Source organism: Phyllopteryx taeniolatus, chromosome 8 (genome assembly GCF_024500385.1).
Source record: "Phyllopteryx taeniolatus isolate TA_2022b chromosome 8, UOR_Ptae_1.2, whole genome shotgun sequence".
NCBI classification, from domain to species: domain Eukaryota; kingdom Metazoa; phylum Chordata; class Actinopteri; order Syngnathiformes; family Syngnathidae; genus Phyllopteryx; species Phyllopteryx taeniolatus.
The window spans coordinates 658921-672731 of NC_084509.1; the positions used below are offsets into that span (position 1 = coordinate 658921).

Sequence of the window (13811 nt, forward strand, 5' to 3'; positions counted from 1 at the left end):
ACAAAAATGGCAGGATGACCCAAGAATTAAAGATAAGATTAGACATATTATGAAAAAAATACTTTTATGTAAATATTTAAATAATACTGTAGAGATGATCGTGGACTTCAGGAGGCATCCTTCACCACAGCAGCCCCTCACGCTGTCCAACTGCCCTGTGTCAACCGTCGGGACCTTCAGGTTCTTGGGAATTACAGTCTCTTAGGACCGGAAGTGGGAGACCAACAAACATCAACTCCATCCTCAAAAAGGCCCAGCAGAGGCTGCACTTCCTGCGGCTTCTGAGGAAGCACGGCCTGCCACAGGAGCTTCTGAGGCAGTTCTACACAGCAGTCGTTGAATCAGTCCTGTGTTCATCCATCACAGTCTGGTTTGGTGCTGGTACAAAAAAAGGACAAACTCTGACTGCAACGGACAATCAAAACTGCTGAAAGATTGATGGTACCCCCCTACCCACCTTTGAGGACTTGCATCCTGCCAGAAATAAGACAAAAGCACACAAAATCCTCTTGGACCCTCCACATCCTGGTCACCACCTCTTCCAGCTCCTTCCCTCAGGTAGGTGCTATCGATCAATGCAAACTAAAACAAGCAGACATTCCAATAGTTTTGCCGTGGTATTTGGGTGGTATTTCTTGAGTTCCAGAAATATAAAATATAAAATACATTTTGCACAGTTATAAAAGGATGATATCATAGCATAGCCAATTCACTTGAAAGATGTGTTTCCTGCTGATATTGTCTTGGTTGTTTGTCACCTTATGCAAAATTATCATCTACCACGATGAAAAAAAAAAACTTACTCAAGTTTTCTGTTATTGTTTAAAACGTCAACTTTCACCTTTTGTGTCGCGACTTTCTGGCCTCTCGGTCGCACCACCAAAGCGGAACGAAACTCAAACCGGAAATAGTCGAACATCGTTTCGTGAGCACCCCTAACTTCCTACATGTTTGTTTGAAAATTTTGAAAACGTTTTTGCCGAATTTGCAGGCTAATTAACTGTAAGAATTGCATGGTAACTATAGTAAAGTGTTTATCTTTATTTGGTTAAATTGGTGTTGTCAATTATTACTGCTGATAAATAAGAAGACGTGGGTAAACGCGTTTTTTAAGGTGCCGCGGTGGCGTGAAGCATAGGTTTAGTGCTCTGTTTTGGTGTCCCCTTAAAAGCCGACATGTCCACGCTTTTCCCCTCCTTGTTTCCCCGCATCACCGAGTCTCTGTGGTTCAACTTGGACCGACCCTGCGTCGATGAGACGGAGCTGCAGCAGCAGGAACAGCAGCATCAAACCTGGGTAACGTACATACACGTTGAATGATTGCCATCGAAGCTTTTATGAGTACAATTTGGGATGCCGAGTGACAGCTAAGCGTTTGTTTGTTCGTTTGTTTGTTTGTTTTAAACCTCTATAGCACAGGTGTCAAATTCAAGGCCCGGGGGGGCCAAATCTGGCCCTCCAAGTCATTTCATGTGGCCCGCGAAAGCAAATCATCAGTGTCTACTTCCATGATTATTGCTCAAATTCTCATAAAATAATAACAATACATAGTAGCGTTGAGACATTGCAAGCATTTTCTGTTAATGGTAACTTGAACAATAGTTGAACAAACTATTATCCTTGACTTCTGATTTCATAACTAGGTATCCATCAATTTGTAGGATGTAAATGATCTGTTTTATATGTATTTGATTCTCCGTTACAGATTGCCGAGTAACACGAACAACGACAAAACAAATATATTGTGAATTGAAAGACACTTTGACTTTTGTGAATTTGTGGCTTTCTTTTTGCACAGTGTTCTTATAATATAGTTCATGGTTGGATAAACCGTGTTATTTCTTCTTGCCTTAGTTGCAGAGTATTGCTGAGAAAGACAACAATCAACTGCCAATTGGGAAAACAATTTTTGAGGTAATAATATATTTGTGTCAAATGTTTGACACCAACCTTCTACATGGCTTTCATCCCTGGAAAAGGTTTAAGCATCTCTCTTAATGAGACAGTTATTTTTCATGTCTTCAACTGTGATGTATGACGTGGCAAAAAAGTAGTCAGTGTGTCATTTACTTTTGCTACTGTTGTGCTATAATAATACAATACTAAAAAAAGTTGACTAATATTTTCACCAGTTTCACACAATTGTATTTTGCTTGGGTGGTATAATATTTTTGGACACATCTAACATTAACCGAATAAATTTACCATGTGCGTTTCCTGGGTGCAGGGAGGAGGCTATGAGGAGGAGGAAGAGGAAGATGATGAAGACGAGGAAGACAGTGAGGAGGACTCAGAAGATGAAGAAGACATGCAGGACATGGATGAGATGAACGATTACAATGAGTCACCTGACGATGGCGAGATCAATGAGGTGTTTTTATACATCACTTCGGGAATTTATTCAACACTATGGATCATAAATGCAATGAAATTGAAGGAAGGAAAATGAAGGAATTCACCCATTCTAGAAACACATTTTAAAATGCTTTTCTTTTTTTCTGTTTGTCAGGTGGACATGGAAGGACAAGACCAAGATCAAGACCAATGGATGATTTGACAAAGACTTTGGGGATTCTACTTGCCCCCAAAACAGGACTGTGCCTGAGATGCATCTATCTACTCTCATTGCTGTTGACAGCCACCCTGTTACTCCGTAATTAGGTACATTTGCATTATCTAATGATATCCAATATAAATCCAGACTTTAGAAAAATAATACTTGCTTTTGAATGACACTATCACAGAGGTATTAATTTAACAAATTGCGGTTGCAGTGGTATATTTTCAAATATTTTGGTTACCACACTTTTTGATCACAATAGATTGCGCAAGTGTACCTAATGTTGTGGCTGGTGAGCGTATGTCACTAACATATGCACATCGCTAAATGAATGAATGTGCTATGATAGCACAGGGGAAAGGTCCTAAAATGAGACTTATATATACAGTTTTTAAAAAAATGTATTTAAAACCTCACTTGCAGTGTTGTGTAAGACAAACTGTAGCTTTTGAATTTCACACCAATCTCACGAGTCATCCAGTTTTGAAATATTGCCGGCCATTGCTACTGTAAAAGTTGCTCCTGGTACAAAGTTTTCCACAGGAGATAATGATCGAACACATCTCACCAATTAACTTTGGCCTTGTCATATTGTTACAGTTTCGAACTAACGCAGTATAAGTTAGCTCAGTCAGTCAGCTATAACGCTTGTTACTCATAGAGATGCTCATAAATGAAAAATACTGCAACAACTTTGACCATTTTCAGTTTTGTCTTATTGCATATATTACAAATGTACTTTGGATAGCCTTAAAACATTTAAAAAGTTTAAAGCATGTATCTTTTGGGATGTTTTCCTGAACAGTGAATGTAAAATGCAATCAACACAGTATGAGTAAAAACTTTTTTTTTTTTTTTAAACGAAAAACTTTGCATTACTTTTTTTTTAGTCACAACAAAAAAGGCTGAAAAAGTGTTGCTAAAAAGACACAGTTGAAGGGATGTTTTGCAATGAGGCAACAGGTTAATAAGCAACAAGTCACTAACATGACTGATTGTAAAAAGAATCTTAGAGAGAGTTAAGATCTCTGGAAGAGTCAACACTGAGATGCTTAATTTATTTTTATTTACATTTTGTTCACCAGCATCACAATCAATTAACCTTTGTCATTGATGCATCTTTTTTTTGTGTGTTTTTAACAAATCTATCCAAGTCTTTGTTGGTCTACTTGATCCCCTGGTACACCAGCTCTGCCATCCCATCCCTGATACCCTTGCTGTACTCCAGTGTAGCACGGTGGATCTTCCACTCATACAAGCCGCTCTTGCGAATGTGTCTGAGAAATTTGGGAGCGCCAGGAAACAGCACGTTGTCTGCCAAAATTATAGATCCTTTCCCGAGCAGACCAGAACCCTCCAACATCTATAAGACCAGCATATCAACAAATACACATTTAGTGTCGTGTTATACAACAGCAGAAATTACATTAAATTACCTTTTGACCACACATTATATATCACAGGGGTCCTCAATAGATTATTAGATTAATTAGATATATATTTTTCCGATCACTTGTAATTTAGCTCATTCATCCATGTTTTCCATTCGTCATTAGAGTTATGAGAGAGCTCGAGCCTATCACAGCTGACTTTTGGCGAGAGGCAGGGTACATCTTGGACTGGTCAGCAGCCAATTACAATTTGGTTTATTATTTTATTGATATACTTATTTCAACCTGTGTAGCTTTCTGGCAGCTCTTCTGGTCATAACGGTAAGAAATGTATGCACACAGACCAATCACATGTATTGGAACTCCTCTCACATGACATGTGTCAGCCATTCAAATGATTTACTCAGTGCAGCTTTGTGAGTGGAGAAAGTGTGTGCGAGGCAAACGAGGGGCAGAGTCAAAGGAAGCAGGTTCAGGTTACACGGATAAAGTTGCGCTTTAAAACCAGAAAAATGAAGAAAAAATGGGGTGTTCATATTTGGGCAGACTTTTTCTTTGAAATGTGTCTGCAAATTTACCGTGATTGATGAGGAAATAACCTTTATTTTAACATTTACTTAATTTATTTAAATTCTCAGTCATTTAACAATGCTTTGTTCAAAAGAATGTTGTATTATTATAAGTTGTTCCAGTTTAGTGTAAAAATCAACAGTACTTAGTGCACTTGTATACAATTGTTCTTTTTTTCCCCCACAATAAGTTGGTGATGAGAAGACATACATTTTAATGCAAGCTTTGCTATTTTGTTCCAGACCTCTGCTTGAACAAATTACCCTGAAGTTTACTTTTAATTGAGGACCTTTTGTATAGACTATTGTATGAAAGTGGAGTGTCTTGCATTGTAATTCTGGATATTGAAACAGAACATTGTTACCCAGGTCACTGTTTCCCAGCACAATTGAAGTGCTCACATGATTTAAAACTTGGCCAGCGTGACTAAGGGAAATTTACTTAGATGGAAAACAAAATGTCTTGTTGATATCCTGTACTTTTACTACTTAACTTTGGAGAATGATTGTTTACACACTGCCTACATGTATAAAGATGTAATCCTGTGGCCCACAATTGTTTCAACAATTTTAAATTTTGTGGTAAGGCACTATGTTTTATGGTTTGTCGCAGCTACCTGCAGATCAGTACAATAGCATTTCTTCCAGTGGTCCATGAAGACCAAATCGAGCCTCTCCAAACCAAAGTCAGAGCGCAGGCGTGGGATCACTTCATCTGATGGAGTCACAATCAGCTCTACCTGAGTGATGGAAAAAACAACTACATATTTCTCACATCCCAAGACAATGTAAGAACTGATCCGATTATTGTATTAACAAAAAAATGATGATTGTGTCTCTCACTGTATCGTCATCAAAGCCTGCCAGGCGGATGATTTTCTCAGCGATGGCAGCATTCCTTTGGTCCATTTCAACGCTGTAGATCCTGGCACCCAGTGGTAGAGCCCGGGCCATACGCACAGTGCTGTAGCCACAGTGGGTCCCCAACTCCAGGACTGTCAGCGGACTCTGCTCCATCAGCAGACGGTCCAGGATCTTTCCTACACAAAAAAAAAGATGCAGGTGGGTTAGTATCACTATAAAGTGCCTTTAGCGTCCTCCTCAGATTCAGCCATCATAAAAATGGAGCAGAAGAATGAAACTTCTTATAGCCGTCTTATTATTAGTGGTCAAATATTTCCACACATACCAGTGTAAAGATAAGTTTCTTAAAATGTGTTTCAATAATTTTACATTTTATTTTGTTGTTTGTATGCTTGCAGTTAATTCATAAAAAAAAAGTGTGGTGAGGGTGACCAATATGAATTTCTAATAGCATAACATCTACTTAAAACAATACAAAAATTAAAACATTTTGCAGGGGTGAAATGGGGAAGTCTCAAAGGCATCTTAAAGTCATAATGACTCAGTTGAAATATCCCTAATAATATTGAGACGAAATAATATAAACCTTCGCAAAGATAATAATGTTCCATCGCTATATCATGGTTCACTTATTGCGGATTCAGAGCATTGTGGATTTTTTTTCATATTCATATTGTACATATCGCAGGATTTTGAGTGTATGCTGTAATTTTTGGGTGGTAAAATACACACTTTCTGGCATCAAGCATTAAAAGTGTAAAAAAACAGAAAAAAAAGCAAAACACTTTACAATGAATAAAATGTTCAGAGTGCACAGTTGTGCTGTGCATTACTATACGATTAAGAGTTTGATAGGTGTTTAAGAGTACAGAAAGTGCTTATCAGCGTATGGTAGCGGTTAATAGGAGTGAGGGGAAGATTAAAAAGAGTCTTGGGAGATTCATGCAGCTGTACAATATGTATAAATGAAAAAAACTATGTGGTTGCTACTTTGTGGATTTTGCCTACTGTGGGGGTGGTCTGGAACCTAACCCCTGCAATTAGTGAGGGATTACTGTGTTTTAAAGCTCCTCCACTCACCCTTTTTAGGTCCAATGTTACTGATGTACTCCACCTTGCTGCACCACTCATCAAAAGTGTCCAAGATGCTGTCAGGGTCCCCGGGGGTGGCATGTGTGAGAACATATCGGTAGGCCCGCTCCTCACGGCTCAGACCAGTGACACAGTCCTTCCAAAGGCGGACCAGGACCGCTCGGTAGAACAACGCGAAGTAGAAACGGTATCGGATGAGCAGTGTCAGCAGGAGTGGGAGGAAAGCCAATGCAATGGCAGGGGACACCATCCTATAGTATCTGCACACCTGTCATTAGTATCAATCAATCGTTTATGTTCAAAAGGGAAGCAATCAAGTAGCAGTAGTCAGTCAGTGTACTATCCAAGTGATTTGAAAGCTTTTACTTTGAGATAACATGAGTTCATATTGTTCAAAAAGAGGGTAACCCAAACCTGATCCTGTGTCTTGTAGAGTGTTCTTCCCCCCCCTGTTTGTCTCCTATTTCTAATGTATTTGCCACCCACTGATATTTATCTGGTGTTGAGTGGACAAGACAAGATGGACATTATTTATTATAAAACAATCTGCCTTAAAATAATACAGATTTGTTACGTAGTGTTTAAAATATTTATTTTTGTCAGTCCCACTTAGTTAAGAAGCAATTTAATCATTATTGTGATTCCTTCTGTCATTTCATAACAGCAACACAAACCATCATGTGTGTGAAAAGATCACTAATTGACATATTACATTAGGGATTCATTGTAACGATCAGTAATGGACATTACGTTAGGGATTCATTATAAAGAGGAATTATTTTACCTGAGTCATGCAAACTTTCATAGCAATGAAAATTGGAAGCTTCTGTACCTAGTCTATGCAGCAGTAGGCCATTCTGACATCATTCTGTTGTATAACCTTTACCAGAGGAGAATGCATCACAAGTAAAACAGAAACACTCACCTCGTCTCTGGAAAATACGCTTAGCATTCGCTAGCTCGGCATCTGACACAAACGCAGCTAGGTGTGTAAGTGAAGGATGGAGATCCGAGGCTATGAATTATTCAAGCATCACGTTCACGTGTTTGTCCAGTAAGATTACAACCTATAGGCATTAATACTAGTATATGTATTATTACTGAGTAGTATTTTTCATCAATCTCAACCAGACACACCAAATGTTTTATGTCCATTTTTGTACCGTACAGCCACAGAGAAGCAGAGTCACGGTGCCGTGCGAGACAAAGTGAAGCAGACATTTGATGTATCAAGTTAACAGCAACAGGTGTGTATCCAAGTATGTTTGACTTTGAGTCAACTTTCCCACTTTGCTCGGTCAATATGGAAGGTTTAAGAAAAACACAACCATTACAGGCAACAAACCTCATTTATGGAATATTGTGAGTACAAGAAGTTACACTAAGATGTTCCCAAATCAACAAATAAGAAAGTGACATAAACACGAAAAATAAAATACACCCAAAAAAAGAATTGAGACATGCAGTATAAAACTGTTTAGGCCATGTTTCTGTTCAGTGCTAATTTGCTGATTTGTTGATTGTCGATTATGTTTTATTCTGTTTAATATTCATGGTATCAAACAGCAAACAGTATGAGCAAGAGCAATGAGTGCTTCCTTATCATTGTGTCTTAAAAAATATGTATCAATATATTTTTAATGAGAAGGCTGTTGTATTACTATATTGTAACCTTATGGTGTGAAAGGGTCAACACTTCCCTGTTTAACTCCAATGTAAAGCTGATATTTTATGCACAAATGTAAACGACTGGAAAAAACAAGGCAGCACGGTGCGCGACTGGTTAACACATCTGCCTCACAGTTCTGAGGACTGGGGGTTCAAATCCCGGTCCAACCTGTGTGGAGTTTGCATGTTCTCCCCGTGCCTACGTGGGTTTTCTCCGGGCACTCCGGTTTCCTCCCACATCCCAAAAACATGCATGGTAGGTTGATTGAAGACTCTAAATTGCCCGTAAGTGTGAATGTGTGCACGAATGGTTGTTTTTTCATATGTGCCCTGCGATTCGCTGCCGACCGGTTCAGGGTGTACCCCGCCTCTCGCCCGAATATAGCTGGGATAGGCTCCAGCACACCCGTGACCCTTGTGAGGATGAAGCGGTACAGAAAATCGATGGATGGAAAAAACTAAAATATAAGGTTACAACAACTTTGTTACTGAATGTTAACTATTTAGATGTTCTATCCAGGCATATGAAGCATTTGAAAGGTGGCTATTTAACACTTTAATAGCAAATATAAAACATTGTAAAAACCTGTCAGGTAAAAAACTGTGCCATACATGAGTCAATTATATCCCACCCCCGCACCAACAAAAGATGTGTCCAAGACCTTGAGCCAATTGGCACCTGTTAAAAAGTAATGGGGGATCATTCATTAAGAAAGTGGTCAGAGTATATTTTTACACGTCTTCGTTTACACCAGTGCTTAAAAGTCTGCGCATGGGTGATTCATTTGGTTATTTATAGAGTTTCTGAACAGGACGTCGCTAAAAAAAATGCTAATTGGTTAAAGACAGAACGGCTACAGCTCAGGGCAGGGTTGTTTCAGGAGACTCCTTGTGAACTTCTTCAGCTCTTTGTCACCTCTAGTCCAGAGCACCAGCCGAGTCAACACCAGCCTTCCCTCCTCAGCCCTAGCCAGTACCAAGTACCATCCATTCTGAACCCTGTTTACCTTTTTGTCCATGATCTCCCCTGCTAAAATGTCATCATTTTTGTCAGCTAAATCCAAGCTGGGACACACACAAGTGCCTCCTTCCTGCAGCCACAGAGCATTGTGGGCCATCGCGCCTCCAATCCCCGCCCTCTCCGCACCTCCCCCTGCCCACCTCAGGATGCGGCTTCGGGCCAAAGGCACCAGCTGAAGGTCTCCTCCCACCTTCGACACACTGCCCAGACGCATCTTAAATGCTGCGACAGAGACAAAACGTGTGATTTCGGACACATTGTAACACAAACAACAGTTCATGTGGACGGGAAACAAAGATTGTTTTTTTTTTTTGTTTTTTTTAAATATATAAATGACGGTCTGCTGTCAAGAGTCTATGTTGTAGTATCCCATAATTTCTTTCCTCACCATATGGACTTTCACAAAAGTTGTCCTGGATGTCAGTCTCTCCCTCAGCTGCCAGACTGCAGGCATCACAAATGACACTTCCTGGGTATTGAAAAGAGAGATTATACATGTCTGCGTCTGCAGAGGTGTAAGCATGGGAGCAAGGAAAAAGAAACCCTTCAACCACCGCTTTAAGATACACGAGGTGCTTGAAAGAAAAAGTAAAGTCTCATTTAACAGCAGATACTGACTTATTCAAATGTGTATTGATTTTTTTAAATGTAGGGGTGGAGGCTGAAACAAAGTAGACTACACCCTCCAGCATTGCACATGCATAATGAGATATAATACAAGAGCTGTCAAATATCTTGATTTTACAAGATAATAATGCAGTTTTGATGACACAGTCGTGAATTTTATTTTTGTTATTGTAGTTTCCAGGGTAACCCGGTAGGGTAGTGCTTAGCATGTCTGCCTCTCAGTTGAGAAGTTCTGCGTTTGACTCAGGCCCTCTTGTGTGGAGTTTACACACGCATTCCAAAAACATATGGTACAGTGCCGGGGAAAAGGTATTGTCCCTGTCTCTTATATTTTTGCATAGTTTCCCCATTTTAAAGTTTAAGATCGTCAAACAATTGTAAATATCAGACAAATACAGTATAACCCAAGTGAACTTTAAATGCTGTTTTTAAATGGTGATTTCATTTATTGAGGAAAAAAACCTATTCAGTTACCTTGCCCTGTGTGAAAACGTAATGGCCCCCTAAACTTAATAACTGGGTTGGGCCATCCTCAGCAGCAACAACTGAAATCAAGCATTTTCTAGAACTGCCAATCAGTCTTTCCCATCTCTGTGGAGATATTTTAGCCCACTTTTCCTTGCAGAAATGTTTGAATTCAGCAAAAATTTAGGGTTTTCGAGCATGAACGGCCTTTTTAAGGTCATGCCACTGCATTTCAATCAGATTCAAGTCTGGACTTTGACTATGCCACTCCAAAATCTTCATTTTGTTTTTTCAAGCCATTCAGAAGTTGACTTGCTGGTGTGTTTTGGATCGTTATCCTGCTGTAGAACCCAAGTGCGCTTCATCTTGAGGTCAAAAACTGATGGCTGAACATTCCCCTTCAGGATTTTCTGTTAAAAGAGCAGGTTTCATGGTTTCATCAATCACAGCAAGTTGTCCAGGGCGTGAAGGAGAAAGCAGCCCAAGACCATCACACTACCACCACCATTTTTGACTGTTCCTATGGTGTTCTTTTTCTGAAATGCTGTGTTGCAGGTAACGAGACACAACTTCCAAAAAGTTTGTTCGTCTCATCAGTCCATTGAATATTCTCTAAAAAGTCGACGTAATCATTCAGCTCTTTTTTTTTTTTTTGCTAAAGTGCATTTTTAAAACAGGGGTGTCAAAGTAGTTTTCATCACAGGCCACATTGTACAATTGTGCTCATTACGGTGAAACCGTATATACAGTATAAGCGCTAGGGTGGTAACATTGCACTCAAAATCATGGTTTGCTACCTTGCTTTTTAAGATTTTACAGTTCAGTAAGGAAACAAAATGCAAAACAAAATGCTTTTTTTTTTTTTGTCTTTTCAGGAACACAATTAAAAACAAATTCAAGTAAAACAGCAGCAGCTCTTAACATCAATAGTTGCAACATTACTAGGATGCAATTAAAGCTTACTAGTAAGTTACAGCGCTACACTCAACACTACGAGGCCCGACTAGTAAGGATGAGTCACACACTATCTCTTCCTTATCAAAGATATCAATAAATACTCCCACGGCTTTAGGTAAAGCTGTTTGAGCCATTATTCGATATCCTCATGAGCTGGCTCTTTGTCCTTATTAGTAAGACAACTACATGTTACTAGTGAGACAAAACTGTGCACTCGTTGACAACTGCATTCTACTAGTACGACATGTTTTTTTTGTTGTTTTTTTTTACTGTGCCAGCAAGTCATTCTACTAATGCGTTGAATTGTCTTATACTTGTGAGGACATTGCGCATGTTAATAGTTGTAGGACTAAGGTGGGGTGTTGGTCCCAAACAGTAATTACGTCTTTTTTTTGTCTGCATGTTTGCAGAGTGGGCGGCACGGTGGACGACTGGTTAACACATCTGCCTCACAGTTCTGGGGACCTGGGTTCAAATCTGGCCTTGCCTTTCTGGAGTTTGCATGTTCTCCCCATGTCTGCGTGTTTCCACCCCCGCCCCCCCGAGTACTCCGGTTTCCTCCCACATTCCAAAAATATGGATGGCAGGTTGATTAAAATCTTTAAATTTCCCATAGGTGTGAATGTGAATGATTGTTTGTTTGTATGTGCCCTGCGATTGGCTGGCAACCAGTTCAGGGTGTGCCCCAACTCTTGGTCAGAGTCAGCTGGGATAGGCTGCAGCATGCCCGTGACCACAGTGAGGATAAGCGGTACGGAAAATGGATGGATGGATTGATGTTTGCAGAGTATATGGTTTATGTCAAGACTGGTATAAACAAATACAACATGCATTTTCTGTCTTGCAGCATACAAGTTTTATTACTGTGCATATGTGGTGACCTTTCTCTGCCTTCTCTGAAGCGCAAAAACAAAGTAAAACAGAGCACTTTTATTATTTTGATTATTTGAAGCAAAAACATATTTCATTCATCAAACTCGCAATACACTAAATGTGACGTTAAACCGTATTATTTTTGCAAAAGGACAGAGGGCCGCAAATGGCCCCCGGGCCGTAGTTTGGGCGGCCGTGTAAGGGGCTGGGTTATGGAAGGAAAGTACCAAACTGACCTTTGAGCGCTTCCTCGTGGGTGACCTCCTCCACCGTCCGCGCATCCTGCTCCCCACTGGGAGGGATGCAGAGTTGGGTCCCGCGGGGAAAGCGGCTGCAGTTGAACATCTCGGGCCAGGGGAAGCCGAAGGCGCTCATGACGGGCACGCAGTGGTCGCGCACGGCATCGCACAGGCTCCTGCACGGGCTGACGGGCCAGCTGTAGTCCGGCACGCAAACTGGGGCGAACAAGGAGCACAAGAACTTCTTGGTGTCCCGGTGGCACAGCTTGGAGACGAGCGGCAGCCAGGCGGCAGACTGCTGCTGGGCCTCCCGCAGAGAGTCGTGGCCCAGCAGGTTGGGCAGCCGCATGTGCCGGTAGCCGATGCCGTGGCACAGAGACAGGCTGCTCGGTATGGGCTTACACACCGAGCGGACCGACGAGCTGAAGCCGAGCGACGGCGGTCCGAGGTGAGCAGAAGATAGAGCGTCAGACGCCAGAGAGCCTCCGAGCGTCAAAACAAACAAGAAGACTCTCATGGTGCGTTGATTTTTGTCCCAGCAGGAACTAAAGTTGAGTTCCACGGCACTGGCTGCTCCCACCCGCCTGCTCCCTCCCCTCTATCGGTGGGCGTAAATCATGGGGAAGGTGTGGAGGAAACTGGGGGGTAAATAAGAGGACAGACGCCTGTTAATCATCACCCCCGCCCCAAAAGGTGAGGTGACTACCGCTTGTCTGCAAGCCGCTAAAGTGTCGTGATGCATTCAAGTGCAATCAAAAGCGTTACGTGCAAAATAACAAGGGGAGTTCAATTTAGACTGCTGAAACTGGGCTCATTATTTGAAACATTACACGATGTTATAAAGATAATTGTAGAAACTAACTCTGAATGAAGAGTTACTGTATTGTTCAATGGGAAAAATACTCACACTAGGTCGAAGTACAGATAGTTATGTAAAAATAGCCTGTTAATTAAAAAAAAAAAAAAAAAGGTACTGATTCAGCTCCTGTACTTAAGCAAATGTACAGACTGAAATGAAGAGTATAAAAATTTATTATTTCTGTCCATTATATACAGCACCCATTTTCATAATTTGCCTCTACGCAACAAAAACCGCGGCACACAAGTTTTACTTCTCCCTATTTGTCTTTTTTTTATGTCATGTCATCCACGGATGTTGAAAAAAGTAACAAGCCTACTTTGACAAAGGAAGGAGCCGAAAGTACTGATACCTTTTTTGAAAGAGTACAAATAAAATGACAGAAAATAAATATTCAAGTAAAGTACAAAAGCCTGAAAAATGTTTGTACACCGCTATTTCCAAATCCCATCACTGATGGCACTTTGTCGTGTGTGTGTGAACTGATTCTTTGTGCAATGGATGTAAAACAAAACAAAAAAAAGATATGCCGAATAAATCAATACATTTTCAATACCACTTATCCTCATTTGGGTTACAGTTGAGCTGGCGTCTCAGCCAGAAGTTGTGTACCCCAGTGAGTGCAT

At 40.6% G+C, this 13811-nt stretch overlaps 3 protein-coding genes across 5 annotated transcripts; 1 reads left to right on the forward strand and 2 right to left on the reverse strand.

The window, feature by feature from the left end:
• The first annotated feature begins 31 nt into the window (after positions 1–31).
• On the forward strand, positions 32–9334 carry anapc15 (anaphase promoting complex subunit 15). 3 transcript variants are annotated; one of them, XR_009789841.1, is made up of 9 exons: positions 32–1296; positions 1855–1914; positions 2228–2371; positions 2510–2661; positions 5134–5308; positions 5380–5582; positions 6474–6573; positions 7647–7723; positions 9199–9334. XR_009789841.1 is itself a non-coding variant. In XM_061782859.1 (4 exons), the coding sequence occupies exons 1-4, from the start codon at positions 1177–1179 to the stop codon at positions 2555–2557; spliced, it is 372 nt and encodes a 123-aa protein (XP_061638843.1). In that variant the 5' UTR covers positions 32–1176; the 3' UTR covers positions 2558–3416. The 3 variants fall into 3 exon arrangements, 1 of the variants encoding a protein (XP_061638843.1); XR_009789840.1 differs by lacking the exons at positions 7647–7723; positions 9199–9334 and having other exon boundaries at positions 6474–7448; XM_061782859.1 differs by lacking the exons at positions 5134–5308; positions 5380–5582; positions 6474–6573; positions 7647–7723; positions 9199–9334 and having other exon boundaries at positions 2510–3416.
• On the reverse strand, positions 3696–6726 carry tomt (transmembrane O-methyltransferase). The gene is made up of 4 exons (XM_061782854.1): positions 6465–6726; positions 5364–5560; positions 5138–5260; positions 3696–3923 (listed from the first exon to the last, which is right to left on the reverse strand). Exons 1-4 carry the CDS (start codon positions 6724–6726, stop codon positions 3726–3728), a joined length of 780 nt encoding a protein of 259 aa, XP_061638838.1. The 3' UTR covers positions 3696–3725.
• Positions 7722–13002, reverse strand: sfrp2l (secreted frizzled-related protein 2 like). Its single transcript, XM_061782853.1, has 3 exons — positions 12324–13002; positions 9554–9634; positions 7722–9387 (listed from the first exon to the last, which is right to left on the reverse strand). Exons 1-3 carry the CDS (start codon positions 12841–12843, stop codon positions 8999–9001), a joined length of 990 nt encoding a protein of 329 aa, XP_061638837.1. The 5' UTR covers positions 12844–13002; the 3' UTR covers positions 7722–8998.
• Between the last annotated feature and the right edge of the window lie 809 nt (positions 13003–13811).